At 45.8% G+C, this 15,279-nt stretch overlaps 1 protein-coding gene across 1 annotated transcript in view; it reads left to right on the top strand.

Moving 5' to 3' along the window:
- The window catches only part of JAML (junction adhesion molecule like), a 27,938-nt gene extending 13,167 nt beyond the window's left edge, over positions 1-14,771 (top strand). Inside the window, exons 6-11 of the mRNA XM_055305384.1 lie at positions 2,939-3,054; positions 5,359-5,596; positions 8,696-8,834; positions 11,073-11,133; positions 12,523-12,609; positions 14,274-14,771. Of these exons, the coding sequence (XP_055161359.1) occupies positions 2,939-3,054; positions 5,359-5,596; positions 8,696-8,834; positions 11,073-11,133; positions 12,523-12,609; positions 14,274-14,345 (713 nt within the window). The 3' untranslated portion in view covers positions 14,346-14,771. The remainder of the gene's footprint in view (positions 1-2,938; positions 3,055-5,358; positions 5,597-8,695; positions 8,835-11,072; positions 11,134-12,522; positions 12,610-14,273) is intronic.
- The last annotated feature ends 508 nt before the right edge of the window (positions 14,772-15,279 follow it).

The raw sequence follows: 15,279 nt of genomic DNA, 5'->3' as shown, positions 1-15,279 counted from the left end.
AGAATTAGACATGTTCTTTAAAAGTATGCGTTGAAAGAATAGTGTGTGGTCTTAGGAAAGCTTGCAGTCTAGTTAGGGAGCTAGAATCTGGACCTCCTCCCCTCTCCCAGCTGTTCAGGTCCCCTTTGTTCGTGAGCTCCTTTGGAGCATCCTGTGTACCTCTTTGGTGATACTTATCATACCTGTCCAGTTGTATCTTCCCTGTCTGCGTGGGTCTGTATTCTTTATCCTCTGACTAGCCCCGGACACCATGCCTAACACAGAGTAAATGATTAATAAACATTTGCTAAATGAATAAGATTTTTTTTAAGATTTTATTTATTTATTCATAGAGACAGAGAGAGGCAGAGACACAGGCAGAGGGAGAAGCAGGCACCATGCAGGGAGCCCGACGTGGGACTCAATCCAGGGTCTCCAGGATCATGCCCTGGGCTGCAGGCCACGCTAAACTGCTGCGCCACCGGGGCTGCCCTAAATGAATGAGATTCTTGAATTAGCATCTCTCACTTGAATCCAGTTTTGAAAAAATGGAGTTGTAGAAGGAATTGTAGAAGGTGGCCTCTGGCCCCTTCTCCTCATTTTCCCTTTTTTTTTTTTCAATTGACATTTTAAAATTTCTTTTTAAAAATATTTTATTTATTCATTTGAGGGGGGGGCGCACAAGCAGGGCAAGCAGCTGAGGGAGAGGGAGAATCAGACTCCTCACTGAGCAGGGAGCCCGATGCGGGGCTAGATCCCAGGACTCTGAGATCATGACCTGAGCCAAAGGCAGATGATTAACTGACTCAGCCCCCCAGGTGTCCCTTTGTTTTGACTTCAAAGCTTGAGTTCTCCAAAAAGAGGAGATGAATTGGCTGCTTCCCCAAGGATTATTTTTGGGCTACTCCTTTCTGCTTTGTCTTCTGATGCCATGCCCAGACACTTGTCCATACAAGCATGGTCTACAGAATAGGTGCCTTTTCTCTCTTTGAAGAGACAGAGAGGGCACGAGCCAAAAAGAGCCAATTTCAGAATTGGAGAATCCATAGAAACAGGCTAGAACAATGTTAGGGCTAGTCACACACTTCCCTGGTAGCCAGTGGAGCAACCTGTATTTTTCTCTTCAAGCCAGAAAAGGAGTAGAGGCACCTCCTCCAAATGTGCCTGGAAGCCACTGGAAGGTTATTCAGCTTGCTTGATGGAGGTTGGCTTCCCCCATGTGAAGCCATCTGTACTTTTCTCTACAAAGTTTACTCCTCACTTTATAATTTTTCTGCGATTCTCCAACTTCAATTCCCTTTTCTCATAGTTCTTACTTTGAATACCATAGGCAACATTCTAGCAAATAAAAATAATATTAACTTCCTGTGCCTTTGCTCTAGAATCAGCTCTCCTTCCACTTAATGTGAGGTGGTATAGTGAATGAGAGCTTGGGCTTTTCTTCCCTCCAGCATGAGTTTGCCTGCTGTCTCTGCCTTTTATGGGCTACGTGCCTTTGGATTCTTTCACCTTCTTCTGAAAATGGGAGGATAACAGTGCATATCTCAAAATACCATAATGACGAGCTGACATGCTACATACAAGGTGTCTGGCCCATGCCTGGTATGATAAAAGCTGCAGAATGGCTCAATTATTATTATTGCATTTATTTTAGTAGGCTTCATGCCCAGTGTGGAGCCCAACGTGGGGCTTGAACTCATGACTCTAAGGTGAAGACCTGAGCTGAGATCAAGAGTCAGACGCTTAACCATCTGAGCCACGCAGTCACCCCATCACTGCATTGTAAATGTAGAGTTCAGTTCTTAGTGTACTGTCAGGTTTAGAGGGACTTCCCCTCCCTACTATTCTTTGGAGTGAATTTTTATTACTTTCAAAATTATTCCCTCCATAGAGTTTCAAGTTCATAATATTTTCTTTTGCTTTGCTTTCCTCCTATTGTGCTTCTCTCCCACTGGGCAGGAAGTTCAAGTTCTCCCAGAGAAACAATTTGGATGAAAGGCCAGCTTATGCACTGTTCATTTATGAGCTTTGCCTGATGCTCTTTTGAAGGAATTCGGCCCAGCTAAGACCCAGGCTCGTGTCTCCCTAAATACCATCTTGCCTTTCATTTCTCAACTGACTTTGTGGTTGATTTGTGTAGTACATTATTGAAAAATCAGAAACATCTTGCTAATTTTTTTTCAGGAACCCCTCAAAATTACTTATGCAATAAGCATATGATGGGGTCAGCTGCTCACACAAATAAGCAGAAGGAAGAAGGGAAGCAGGATCTTCTGGGGGGAGTGAGGGCAGGGATTGAAACAGAAAAAAAAAGAAATCCAAGAGGAAAGCTGTCTGTTGTCTTGGCCTGATTAGCAAGCAGTCCTGTGACCTCCTGTACTATAGCCAGAACTATCCTAAGCAAGTCCTAAGACAACTTGTAAAAAGAATAAAAGAAATTGAAGAAAATCTCCTGTGAACCAGTTTTTCAGCTAGAAGAGCCAGTGGGTTATATATAAGCATGAAAATTATGTAACTTTCTACTTCCTGTTTATGTTCAACAGATGTGGGTATCTGAGTTGGTGAACAGAAAGGGGGGCTTTGAGATTTTCTGTACTTTCTTTAGTACAGGTTGATGTGGAGCTGGGACTCAGGAGAAATTCTAGAAAAGGGGAAGGAGCAGGGAGCTAAAGGGAATTGCAAAGTGTTTATTGTAGTATGAAGATCCCTCAGAGTTGATGTGTGTAGGTGGCCGTGGCTACTCCCTTACCCACGGGGTGTCATATAAGTGAGAGGCCTCTGGGTACTTTGTCCACACAAGATCATCTGGCTCATCTGCAAGAGTGAATGTGTACAGTATTTGGTGGTGACATTGATTTTATGGCTGAGGATCTTTGGCTAAGCATGATTTCTTCTAGAAGTTCTTGGACCTCTATAGATGATACCTTGGGTTTGACTTGAGTTACCATTTTATCCCCAGAGCTCACAGTCCATGTAGGGGACTCGACTCAGCTGGGGTGTGTTTTCCAGAGCACAGCAGAAGACAAACACATGACCAAGGTAGACTGGATGTTCTCATCGGGAGAGAATGCCAAGGTAAGGAGAAGGAGCCATCACTGTGTAGCAGAAGCCCCTGGCTGCTGGTGTCAGGACAGTGTGGGTAGAGGGAGAATTTAGGCACCAGGTGCCATGTGATGCTGTTGCAAGGGGCTTGAGCTTTGGAGCTTGTCAGAACTGGGCCTCCAGCTCAGCCACTTGGCTGGGCAACTTCAGCTTTGTAGTGGGAAGAATGACTCTCATGAAGATGACAAATAAGAGGATAATATTCCTGCTGCTGCTGCTGCTGCTCAATTTGTAGGGTTGTCAAGACACGTATTTTAGATCGTCCATGTAAAGCATTTGTATGTGCTTTGACTGTGTTTTAGTTTCCTTCTTCTTTTCCGTTCTCCTCTTTGTAGAGTCCATGGGAGGATGAGGGGGATGACTTCTGTGGCCTTGTCTCTAAGTTCATGGGAACTCTGAAGCAGCAAGTGGCAAGTTAGTTCACTAGACTGGTAGATGTCATCTGTGCATGGTGATGTACATGTGGGTCAGGGTATGTTGTGGGGGCTATCTCAGGTCACTTATTAATAAAAATTAAGGCACAAAGTTTATAAAAGATTTAACTAAATTAAGATTCATTCCTAGAAAAAAGTCATTTGTACTCACTTGATTCCTGTATGCCCCAAAGGGTGGCATCATGGCAGAGGATAGGGAATTACATGTAGTCCCAGGTCCACCTCTGGGAGCTTGTCATGCATTTAAATGTCAACCACTAAGTGAGTCACAGCAGAAAATAGGTTGAGAATGGACATTTTGAACTGTGAATTCAAAACACAATAGATAAGATATTAGGAACCAGGTGTTTTAATTCATATTTATGTCTGTATACCCATTTCCTTTTCTTAAACGCTTTTAAAAATAGTAATATTTACTTCCCTTCATAAAAAGCTCCAACATGTACTCATTTACCAAGTATTTTAAGTGCCTATGTGGCAGACACGCAGAACTCCTGATTTATGATCAAGATCAAGGGAGATAAATGGTAAAATAATGAGGAAATAAATACATAATATGTCAGGTAATAGTAAGAGCCATGGAGAACAAGAAAACAGGCATTTAAAAAAAAGATTTTATTTATTTATTTATTCATGAGAGACACAGAGAGGCAGAGACATAGGCAGAGGGAGAAGCAGGCTCCCTGAGGAGAGCTTGATGCGAGGCTTGATCCCAGGACTCTGGGATCATGACTTGAGCCAAAGGCAGATACTCAACTACTGAGCCACACAGGTACCCTGAAAGCAGGCATTTGTGGTTCATGTTTTATATAGATGGGCAGAGAGACCTCACTGAAAAGATGACATTTGAGCAGAAACCTGCTGGAAATGAGAGAATGAACCATATGTATTTCTTGGGGATAAGCATGTCCCAGGCTTAGGGAGCAGCAAGTGCAAAGGCCCCGTGGCCAGTAGTCAAGGAGAGCAAAGAGGCCAGCATGGATGGAGCGAATTGACCCAGGTAGGTGAGGAAAGAAAAAGTAGAAGATGAAATCAGAGAGGAAAATGGAGTGGGGCAGATCATAGAGGGCCTTGTACTTTTAGTAGAAATGGGGGGCTATTGGAGGGTTTGGAGTAGATGAGTAACATGATTTAACTTATATTTCTAAAGGCTCACCTGTGGAGAATAGACTGTAGTTGGGAGTAAGCAGGGAGACAAGTCAGAAAGCTCCTTGCAGGAATTTAGGTGAGAGAAGGGGTGACTTGGACCAGAATGGTAATCGTGGAGGAGGTGAGAGATGGCTAGATTTAGGATATATCTTGAAGGTAGAGGTGACAGGATTTGCTGAGGGACTTTCAATGTGTGTTTAGGAAAGAGAGGAATTAAGAATGACTCATAAAAAGCTTCATGAATTTTAGCCTGATCATCTGGAAGAAGGCTTTGCCATTTACCGAAAAGAAATGGACTGGAAGGAGCTGGCTTGGGGCAATAATTTGGAGTTTTAGTTTTAGACATGTTTCAAGTGCCTATTGGAAATCCAACTGGAAATGCTATAGAAAGTGAAGGTGTACTTTTCTTCCTTTTACTGGAGAATTACAAAAAGGGAAAGCCCCTCGTTCTCCTTTCCTTCCTCATCCTTTTCTGCCAACGGGACAGTTGCTCATGGTTTGGTGGCGTCCTTCACAGCCACACAGGCTGTGGACACATGTGTGTGCATGACTTATGATATCAAATACTTTCTCATCACACCTCACCGCCCACATATCCAGGGCCCGGTAAGTCCTGAGAGCACCCCCACTCAACCTTCCCCATGCCCCTTCTTCCTCGGTCCTTGCAAACTCATATGTTGCCTTTCTGTTCTAGGAGGAAATTGTGTTAAGCTATTACCCTAAACTCAGTGTACCTGTGGGGTACTCCCAGAACTGGGGCCGCTTCCAGAACCGTGTAGCCTTGGTGGGTGACACCTCCCGCAATGATGCGTCTATCATGCTCCAAGGAGTGAAGGAATCTGACAGAGGAAGATACACCTGCAGTATCCATCTGGGGAACCTGTCCTTCAAGAAAACCACCACGCTGCATGTGATCGTGAAAGAGCCCCAAAGTATCTGACCTTCGGCTGGGGAGGCATGAGGGTCCCTGTAGTTGGTAGGCATGGCCAGGACTAGGGGAAGGCCAGAGAGGCATGTAGGGTGCCACGCTGAAGGAGGCATCACTCTCAGGTGCTGGACTCACACGACCCTGATACAAGTCCTTGTACCCTGGACTTACATGATCTTCATGGTGATACCTCCTTAACTTTAGAGTCCTAGGCACCTACCTCGCTTTCCACACTATTTGGTGAACACCAACCTTCCGCCAGAACTCACTCCCTGCCCGTGTAATATCCTGATCTAAAGATACAGGAGCTCAGAGATGGGTTGGAGCTGATGTCCAAAGTTCTTTTTTACTTGGATGCTGTATGCTCTGCGGCAGAAGGGTAAATGACCCTGGGCTGGTGAGAGATGGCACAGAAGAGAGAGAAAACAGGAAGAGACCAGAACCCAAAATAGAAATGTTCTCTGATGAAAGGTTCTCTATTCTGGCAAACCCTGTACATTAAAGCCAGTGGTGTGTGGGGGAATAAAGATCTGAGAGAAGTCGGTAAGTGAGGGGTTAAAGTTAAACCATAACACAGTTAACAGTCAGGATGTGGCTGTGGACTTTGCATTTTGCTACAGACCTTTGCTGGGGGTTGGCTGTGGTTTTTTTGGGGGGTGGGGATGTGGGCAAGGATGGAACTCACCTCAGTATCTTTGACCAAGGACTTGGGTCTATGGAGGCCCCTTCCTGTAATACATGGCAAAGGGGGGAGCGGGACAGAGGGATTTCTTCCTTCTCAGAAGTCCTATTTCCATTTCACAGAGAAAATACACTCCATAGTGGGAGCCCACTCAACCACCAAGCACCCACCCCCCAGGCCTATCTACATCGCCCACATCCTCACCTCTCTGTCTCACCATCCCAGGGGCCCTTCTGCCCTGAGCTTATCCAAACCTCTGTGCTCAGGTGGCACTTTCTCCCTGTCTCAGGCACATCACACTGTCTACTGGCTCCTGCCACCCAGACTGTAGATATGCTCACCTCTTCCTCTCACCTTCTGTCCTGGGCTACTTTAGCTCTCATCCTGTGTGTCTTTCTTCTCTTTAAAACAGAAACAACTCACATACTATACAGTCACCCATTTAAAGCCTACAACTCAGCGATTTTTAGTATATTCAGACTTGTGCAACCTCCACCGCAATCAATTCTAAATCTTTTTTTTTAAGATTTATTTATTCATGATAGATGTAGAGAGACACAGAGAGAGGCACAGGCACAGGAGGAGAGAGAAGCAGGCTCCATGCAGGGAGCCCGATGCGGGACTTGATCCCAGGACTCCAGGATCATGCCCTGGGCCAAAGGCAGGTGCTAAACCGCTGAGCCACGCAGGGATCCCCTCAATTCTATATTTCTTTCTTGACCTAGCTAAGTAGCTAAGAGGCCATCTGTGGTGTCTCCTGTCTCTCCTCCCTTAACCTCTTAGTGCACCACATCCTGGCTTCTGCTTCTGCCTCTGCTCTAGCTTAGGTCACCAGTGCTACTCTAATTGCCCACCTCAGCCTTCTTTACCCAAGTAATATTGGACACAGTATTCTCCATATAATCAATATATTCTATGTTGGATCCTCCCTCCCCCCTTCCCTCCCTCTCTCCCTTCCTCCCTCCCTTCCTCTCTCCCCTCCTCCTTCCTTCCTTCCTCTCTTCCTTCCTCCCTCCCTTCCTCCCTCCCTCCCTCCCTCCCTCCCTCCCTCCCTTCCTTCCTTCCTTCCTTCCTTCCTTCCTTCCTTCCTTCCTTCCTTCCTTCCTTCCTGTCTAATCTATGTCTCCATCCAAATCCTAGTTAAACATTCTGCAAAACTTCAAATGCAACATGTCCAAACCTGCCCCTGCACACCTCTCCCCAGCTCATCTCTGTCACCATCTACATGGTTACCTAGCTGGATGCCTGAGAGTTGTACTGATTCTTCCCTTTCCCGTGACCCCCAGACTAACAGGTCAACAAGTCCTGTTATTTCTACTACTGACTTTGAGTCTACCTTCCTCCCAGTCCTTCACCACGCTCTAGCTGTCTTCCTTTGTGTATTGGCCTGTAGTCCTCTAACCAGGGTCTGCTCTCCTTCTCAGCCCCTGCTCTCATTCTTCCTGCAGCCCTCAGTGCCACCATTCTAAACCACAAGTCGCAACATTCTGTCCCAGTGCTTAGAGTCTTTCAGTGTTTGGTTTTTTCATCACTTACTGAAAGAAAGCCAGATTCCTGGCTGAGATCAAGACCCTTCATGATTGAGACTCTGTTGTCTACTTCCCCACTATGCCCCCAACTGCAACCTAGAGCCAGACCCATGGAACTATTTTAGTTTCTGAAAGTCCCATCCTCTTGGGCCTCCAGACCTTGTGTGTAATGCACCACCCCCATCCTTTCCCATATTGTCTGCCCAACAAACTTTATGTTTCCTTAAGACTTTTAAACTTTAAAACTGTTGAGACCTTCTCATCTGCTCCCTGTAGAATTAGGTACCCTTTTCTCTGTGCCCCCTGTACCCCATATGGACTTCCATCCTGGTCCCTATACCAGACTGTGATTTTCCATTGATATGTTCATCCCTCTCCTTGAAGGCAGGGACCATGCACTAATTGTCTTTGTAGCTTCTTTGCCTAGTGATATCTGGCACCCAGGAGGTGTTTATGTATATATGTAGAGTGAATCGAGGAAATGGATGAAGGGTACCATATGGGTGGAAGCGCTTTACTTGGTATCATGACTATGGGGCTGAGGGTTGTACCATATATCCTTTTGAAACCAACCACTTTCTCATTGAAAGATCTGAAGCCTCTAAAAAATCTGTTATGTTGTTTTAAGATAGAACTGTTAGTGTAAAAGGAAACTCTGCTGTAGGTAAAGTGCTATTCTCTTCTCCCACCCACCTTAATCTACACTGTAGGGATAAGCAAGGAAGCCAGACTTGGTTCTCCATCTAATGGGGACAAGTGGAATGCCAGTGTTTCAGTATGGGGTGGAGTCTGGACTTCTCTCCCAACTTCCAGAGTTAGTATAGATCTGGTGGGATTTCCAGCTCTACACTGGAATATTGAGACTGTCTTGTTGCTTTTTTCCTTTCCTAAGCAATGGTGACCCCAGTAGCCCTCAGACCTGAGATCCTGGGTGGTAATCAGCTGGTGATCATTGTGGGGATTGTCTGTGTCACTATCCTGCTGCTTCCTGTTCTGATTTTGATTGTGAAGAGGACCCACAGAAGTAAGAGGTACAGGGCTGGGTTGGGAGGCTGGCGGTTCCTCAACCTGAAGTGGAAGAGTGATAGGGCCCTAACTGTGCCACTTTCCCAGAAGGGGATACTTTAAAATAGAATTGTCTATGGTTGTCAGATTAGATGTCATCTCTCTAGTGACCCCAACCCTCCACTCACTGTGTTGCGGAAAGGCCTTGTACATCCCTATACCCTCTTCATTCGTTTTGGTATTTTACAAAGATTTTTCAGCTCTTTTGTAAATGGTGGTTTAAGAGGAACATAATTAAGTATAAATCTTATGCAAGAGCTATAATGGTGCCATTCAATGCCTGAGGGAAATGGGTATTTGAATTATGTACAATACACATTTCATAAGGAAGATCAGATCTTGAGGGTTATCAGTGGCTTTATTTAAAGGACCACACTCTAGGACACCTGAGTGGCTTAGTCGGTTAAGTGCCTGACTCTTGATTTCAGCCCAGGTCATGACCTCAGGGTCATTGGATCAAACCCCATTTTGGGCTCTCTGCTCAGTGTTTGTCCCTTTCCCTCTGCTCCTCCCCAAGATCTCACTCTTCCCTCTGCTAATAAATAAATATTTTTTTAAAAGGACCACATTCTAATTCTGAGAAGCTATTTCTGAATGGATGTCCTTAGGTCCTAAGTTATTTATTGTTGAAATGTGTTGTTGAAGGCTTTAATACCTTCTCCCAGCATCTCGGAAATGCCCAGATGCTCCAATACGGCAGCAATGTTTGGCTGTTGGCAGGGCTGCGTGCATCCATTTATTCAACTGTTGATGATGAGATACATTGCTGGGGCAGATTGGCTCTCTTGTTGAAATGTCAATGGGCAAAGGCCTCCATTAGAATGCTGACTCTGAGTCTCCCCATAAAACATAGACTCTCTAGAAAGTGCTTTGCCTGCTGGGCTTCACTTCATTCCCCAGGGCCTCTCTGACTTGGTTTGAACTTGGCTGGCCTCTCTGAGGGTCTTTGCTCCAGGCATGCAGATGGCCCCCAGCCCAAGTTAGACGACCATATCAACTCACCTCCCCACTCTGGGCCTTGGTGTCCCTCAAAATGAAATCAGTACTTCCATGTCAGTACTAAAGACATGGAAATCCTAAAGATTTAGGAAATAAAGAAATAATCAGACTTGTATACTGAGATTTATGAACATGGTTGCTGTAGCCCTGATGATAATTCAACATTGAAATCATCCTCAGTAACTGTCAGGAAGGTGATGATTCACTAAATCAGCATTCCACTCAGTCAAATACTACACAATCCCAAATGTAACGGCATGGGAAGATGTCCCAGGAATCACATTACAGAATATATAGCAGGATCTCATTTTTATAAAAAAGAAAATTAGATAATACTCACTTTGGCAGCAGATGCAATAAATACATTTTGTGTGAGTGCAGTAAGGCCTGCATTGAGAAAGGTTGGAAAGAATTATTCCAAAGTATTAGTAGTGCTGTTTGGGTGAAAAGAGAAGGTGGATCCCACAGGGGCAGGAGGTTTACTGGAACTTCAAACTTAACTCTCTGAGTTTCTTTATTATTTGAATTATTTTACAGTGAGAAGATACAACTTTATAATCAGAATGTATGAGAAAACTATTTCCTCCACTTTGAGACAAAAAAAAAAAAATGACTTCTAGCTTTAACCCTGATTTTTTTTTTAAGTTCTACCTTAGACCAAAATAGAAAAAAAAAAGGAACTATATTAAGTGGCAGATGCAGAGGGCAGATGGTCAAGAGATCAAAGGCCAAGGGCTGGGAAGGGGCCAGGGTTGGCAGCTTAGGGGGTTTGTGGCACTATTTCTGCTCAGCCTCTTCCCCAGGGGAGGAGCCTTTGAACTGTGTGTCTCAGCTGAGCTTCTATTGCCCCCTGCTGGCATGGCTACATCTCCCTACTCCTGGGTGAATGATAAAAATCCAATCCCATGATGGCCCTCCCTATTAATTCACTTAAAACAGTGTGGACACAGAAAGATGTTAAGTAGGTAATAGGGAAGTCAGAGCCGTTCAGCCCAGACTACCTCCGGAATGCTTCATTCTCTCCATCAGAGAGATGCACTGCTCAGATTTCGCAGTGAGCTGGGTGGCTTTGGCGGTGGGAGTCTAGAGACAATGGTTCCCCCTCTGGGGTCCCCCTCATCACAAGACTCTGTGGGGTCTCATGTGGGCACCCTGGAATTTACAGTGCCAGCCAGTTAATTCCACATGCTTTTCCTGCCTTGCAGCTCAGTGACATCCACAACCCTGGTAAAAAGCCTGGAGAACATAAAGAAGGCTGATCCAGAGGTAAGGCAAGAACTCAAAACTCCGTTTTGCAGCTGTGTCCAGTGAGGGCAGGGTAGATATGGCTCCAACATCCAGGGTGTCATTGGCATTATCTGTGGACTGTCTTACTCAGTATTGTATCTCAGTGTGGTGGTCAGTGCTGGGAACAGCACAGGGGCTCAGGAAATCTTCATCACCAGAGTGAGAGCCCCCCACCCCACCCCAGGAGGGAGCGGACAGGGCCCTGGGGACTCTGGGTAGGGTCACAGGAAAGAGCCCTGGGCTCAGTGTCAGAGAATCCCCATTCAAGCCCACCTCAGCCACCTCCCAGAGCCACACTTGTCTCACCAGTAAAATGAGGATGAGGACAAGCATATTTGCCCTGTGGTAAGGTTCAAATAATCAGATGATCTGTAAGTGCTTCATCATCTGTGGGCACTGTGGAACCATAAGGGAGAATTGTGGTACATTCAGGAATTAAGTGAAGGAGTTAACAGTTCAGATCAAATATTCAGGGACTCTAGGTGGCTGGGTGGCTCAGTTGGTTAAGCATCTGCCTTCGGCTCAGGTCATGGTCTCAGGGTCCTGGGATTGAGTCTTGCATGGGGCTCCCTGCTCATCTTTATGCACTCTCTCTCAAATAAATAAAATCTTAAAAAAATATTCAGGGACCTTAAGAAAGAGGATCAAGAAGAGCTTTTTCTTCCATATTACTTTGTAATGGGGCTATAAATAATTGCCATTAGGGTCTGAGAAATGAATTCATTTCCTTAAACTACCTTTCCTCTCTCCTTTCGTCCCTCCCTCCCTTCTTTTAAAAACTCCTCTTGGAATATTTACTTTTTCCACCTTTTGCCCTGTTTATGACCTAAGTGTAGGATTTTGTCACAACCTAGTGCAGGGGCCTCCAGAAGCCCAAGAGTTTGTCACTGGATGACATCACCTCCCCAAATAGTGACAGGAACGTGAATCACAAAGTACCACCCACCTCACAGATGTGAGGTTCAGTGAGGGCTGTCCCTGCCATATAAACCCTCTCAGAGATGACCACAGTTAGTGGCCAATCAATGCCATCCTGCCATGGCTCCAGTCAGAAGGAAATAAGCACGGAGTACAAATAATCCGGCAAGGTAAGAATTCCCTGCTGCTGCCTAAGTGCCTGTCCAAACAAGGAGCTTTGTCTTTTGAAGCAAAGAATTTGGTTCTCAAGAGAGTAATCTTTGCTGATGAGCCAACTTTCTTAATTGCCAGGAAGACTGGGAACTAAATTATCATTATCCACGATAATTTTCTAACTCTCAATTACCTTTTGGTGTTGATGCCCTGTGAATAGTAGTAGATGGTTTTTTCCTCTGGCATCTAACATTTGCTGATCTTTGGTTAATGTTCCCACCACTCCTGTCCCTCTAGAAACACGTTTATTCTTCAGTAGCCACACGGATGCTGATTGAGGATGAAGAATCAAACGGAAAAGCAGAGGCTACCTACATGACCATGGTGAGAGTGCTTCTGGGCCCAGCCGAGCCAGGTGTCTGGAGGGTGGACAAGGATCTGGCAAGGATGTGGCAAGCCCGTGCGTGGTGGGCATAGTTAGGTCACCTGGGGAGGTGACTGCTGAGGGCAGAGATTTTTCTAAGTCATAGGGAAGTCTGAGAAGCTGACGCTCTGCTGGATAGAAGAGTAATACCAAACTTGCCTTCATACCTGGTCTCCAGTATTAAAGGTCATTAGAGCTAAAGATGATCGATTTGGGGGGTGAAAAGAGCACTTTCATCAAGGATAAACAAAATGGCTCATTCGAGGTTAAGCACAACCTAGTAGGGTACCTTAGGTCCTTGGACAAACGTTGTGTCGCAATTTTCCATCCTATTCAAGAACCCTTTCCAATTCTAACATTTTAAAATTCTGTGGCTTATGATGTTTTGACATAATCTGATTGCCAGGAAGGCTGCATGCTGCATTCCATATAATAATATGGAGTCGGATTCCTTTTTTCTCCTTCCTCTACTCCTCAGGGAGGCACAACACCTACAAGAGGCACCTGGTGTGTAGTGAGTAGGAGTAAAGACAGAAGGAGTGAGCTGGCAGTGGGAACGATACTATTTGTAGGCTAATTATAGGCACCCAGGCCATGAAGGCAGCAGTGTTCCTCTGGGCTTGGGAAGGCTGGCCTCCTCTTTTTGGGGGATGGTGACTTCTGTTTGTTCCCATCACACCAGCACTGAGGACACATGATTCCCAGATGATTGCCGCAGAGAAAGATCCTGCCAAGGAAGCGTGAGATCAGGGACCTGGCCGGGTTCCAGCAAATCAAACAGTAGCTCCACTCTGAAGTTGTGTGCAGTCATATTTCCCCTCCGTCCCTCTCCCGTTATTACCATGTGATGCTTCGGGCACTGCCAGGCCTTGTTTGGCCTCTTAGAGACCTGCTGATGACAGCTAACGGTGGCTACTGCTGAGTGTGGCACCACCTGGGTGACGCTGTTTGCAGAAAACCTGGGAGGTCTATCCTCCTCATGATCGGCAGAGGTTGTTGGATTGAAACGCTATGGGAAACAGCACTTCTGTCCTTTTGAAACAGATCCAGTAAAGCAAGCGTGATGAGAGGCCAAAGCCGCAAAACTCAGAGGCCTGTGGAAGCCGGTCAAGTTATTTTAAAGACTGTGTGCCAAATTCAGGAAGCCTCAGGGTGAATTCTGGCCTGCAGGCCACCTGTTTGAGACCTCAGGTGTAGAGGCGTTATTTAATTAGAGAGCATAGATAACAACAGATCTTTGGTTTTCTGTTATTGTTGTTGTTGAATTGATTACATTTACTTCAATAAATGGGGCACCACACTGTGTCCCCTTTATAAGGCTGGACAGCACAATGGTTAACACCACAAGCTTTGAAGTTGGGCAGACCGGGCCCAAATCCTGGCTCTGTGACTTAGAAGCTAGATGGCCCTGGGCAGGTAACTTAGCCTCTATGACACTCAGTTTCCTCATCCTTAAAATGGGAATAATAGTACCCACCTCCCAGGTGGTGAGGCTCTAACTCATTAGTGCTAGTGAAATTCAGAATTGGGCCAGATAGATGGAAAGAGCTCAATAAATGGTAACTATTATGATTGAAATACTTACGCATGTGCTTTGTTTCTCCCCCCCCCCCCACCCCTGCAGCACCCAGTTTGGCCTTCTGTGAAATCAGCACCAAATAATCCACTTGAAAAAAGTCAGCTGGGGGAATTCTAAAACCAGAGCAAGACTTTTGAGAAGAAGCGAGAGTTCCTTTTGTCTTTAGCAGTGGCAGCGGCTCTCTCCTCTGTGTGTCCTGAGTTACTATGCTGGTCATTCTGGGACTCCTTGCTCCCTGTGTTGTTCTCTTGCCTCATTGGTCAAAGGGCTGAAGAAGGAGGGTTCAGAACGTGGCAGAAAGACAGGACAGCTTGGGAGGAACAGGCCCGATGGAGGGAAGCCTGCATGCAGTCCTTTTGGACTGGGACACTGGCCCTGGGGACCGTGGCGGAGCTGCTATGGCGGCCTCAAGCATTCCATTAGATCCTCTGCTTCGACGGTGTTCTTCGTGATGGGTTCCTGGGAAGAAGTGCAGAAATAAACACCAACTCAAATGATTCCTTTGGCAGATTATCCCTAAATAAACATGGCTTGTGGAAATCATCTTGTTTGTGTACCCTGGCTGAGGGGCAAGTGGAGACTTGGTAAGGAATTTATGGTCAGGAATGCCTCAAACAACTGAAGTGATTGGAGGAGAGTCATTCTTGGCTCAACACACAGGAGACCAGTGTTGGCCCTGGGACGGTGTGGGGGTGAGTGGGTTGGAGTGGGGTATGAATACAGCTTGAGGATTTAACCCAGCACTTTGTTAGCCTGGCTGGCTATAAGAATGGCTGGAGGCTCTTTGCTGGGCCGTTGCTGTCCTTTTCAAAAATGGCTGCTCATGGGTTGCCAAAGTGGACAGCCACCGATTTAACTCTTGGTCTAAAAAAGTGAGGTTCCTATACTTTTTGGTTACCACTGTAAGATATAATGAGGTTTGTTTTAAAGACCCTTTGGCTCTGAGCTCCCATTTCTAGCCTGGGCTCTGCTCAGGCCTCCTCTCTTCGACCACTAAGGCCCTTCCTCATTCTCTGCACCCCATTAGCCATTCAGGGCATGGGTTTCTGAT

This window comes from Nyctereutes procyonoides, unplaced genomic scaffold (assembly GCF_905146905.1).
Source record: "Nyctereutes procyonoides isolate TBG_1078 unplaced genomic scaffold, NYPRO_anot_genome, whole genome shotgun sequence".
Taxonomy (NCBI): domain Eukaryota; kingdom Metazoa; phylum Chordata; class Mammalia; order Carnivora; family Canidae; genus Nyctereutes; species Nyctereutes procyonoides.
The sequence above is the reverse complement of the archived record's forward strand: the minus strand, read 5'-3'. Positions and strand labels throughout refer to the sequence as shown.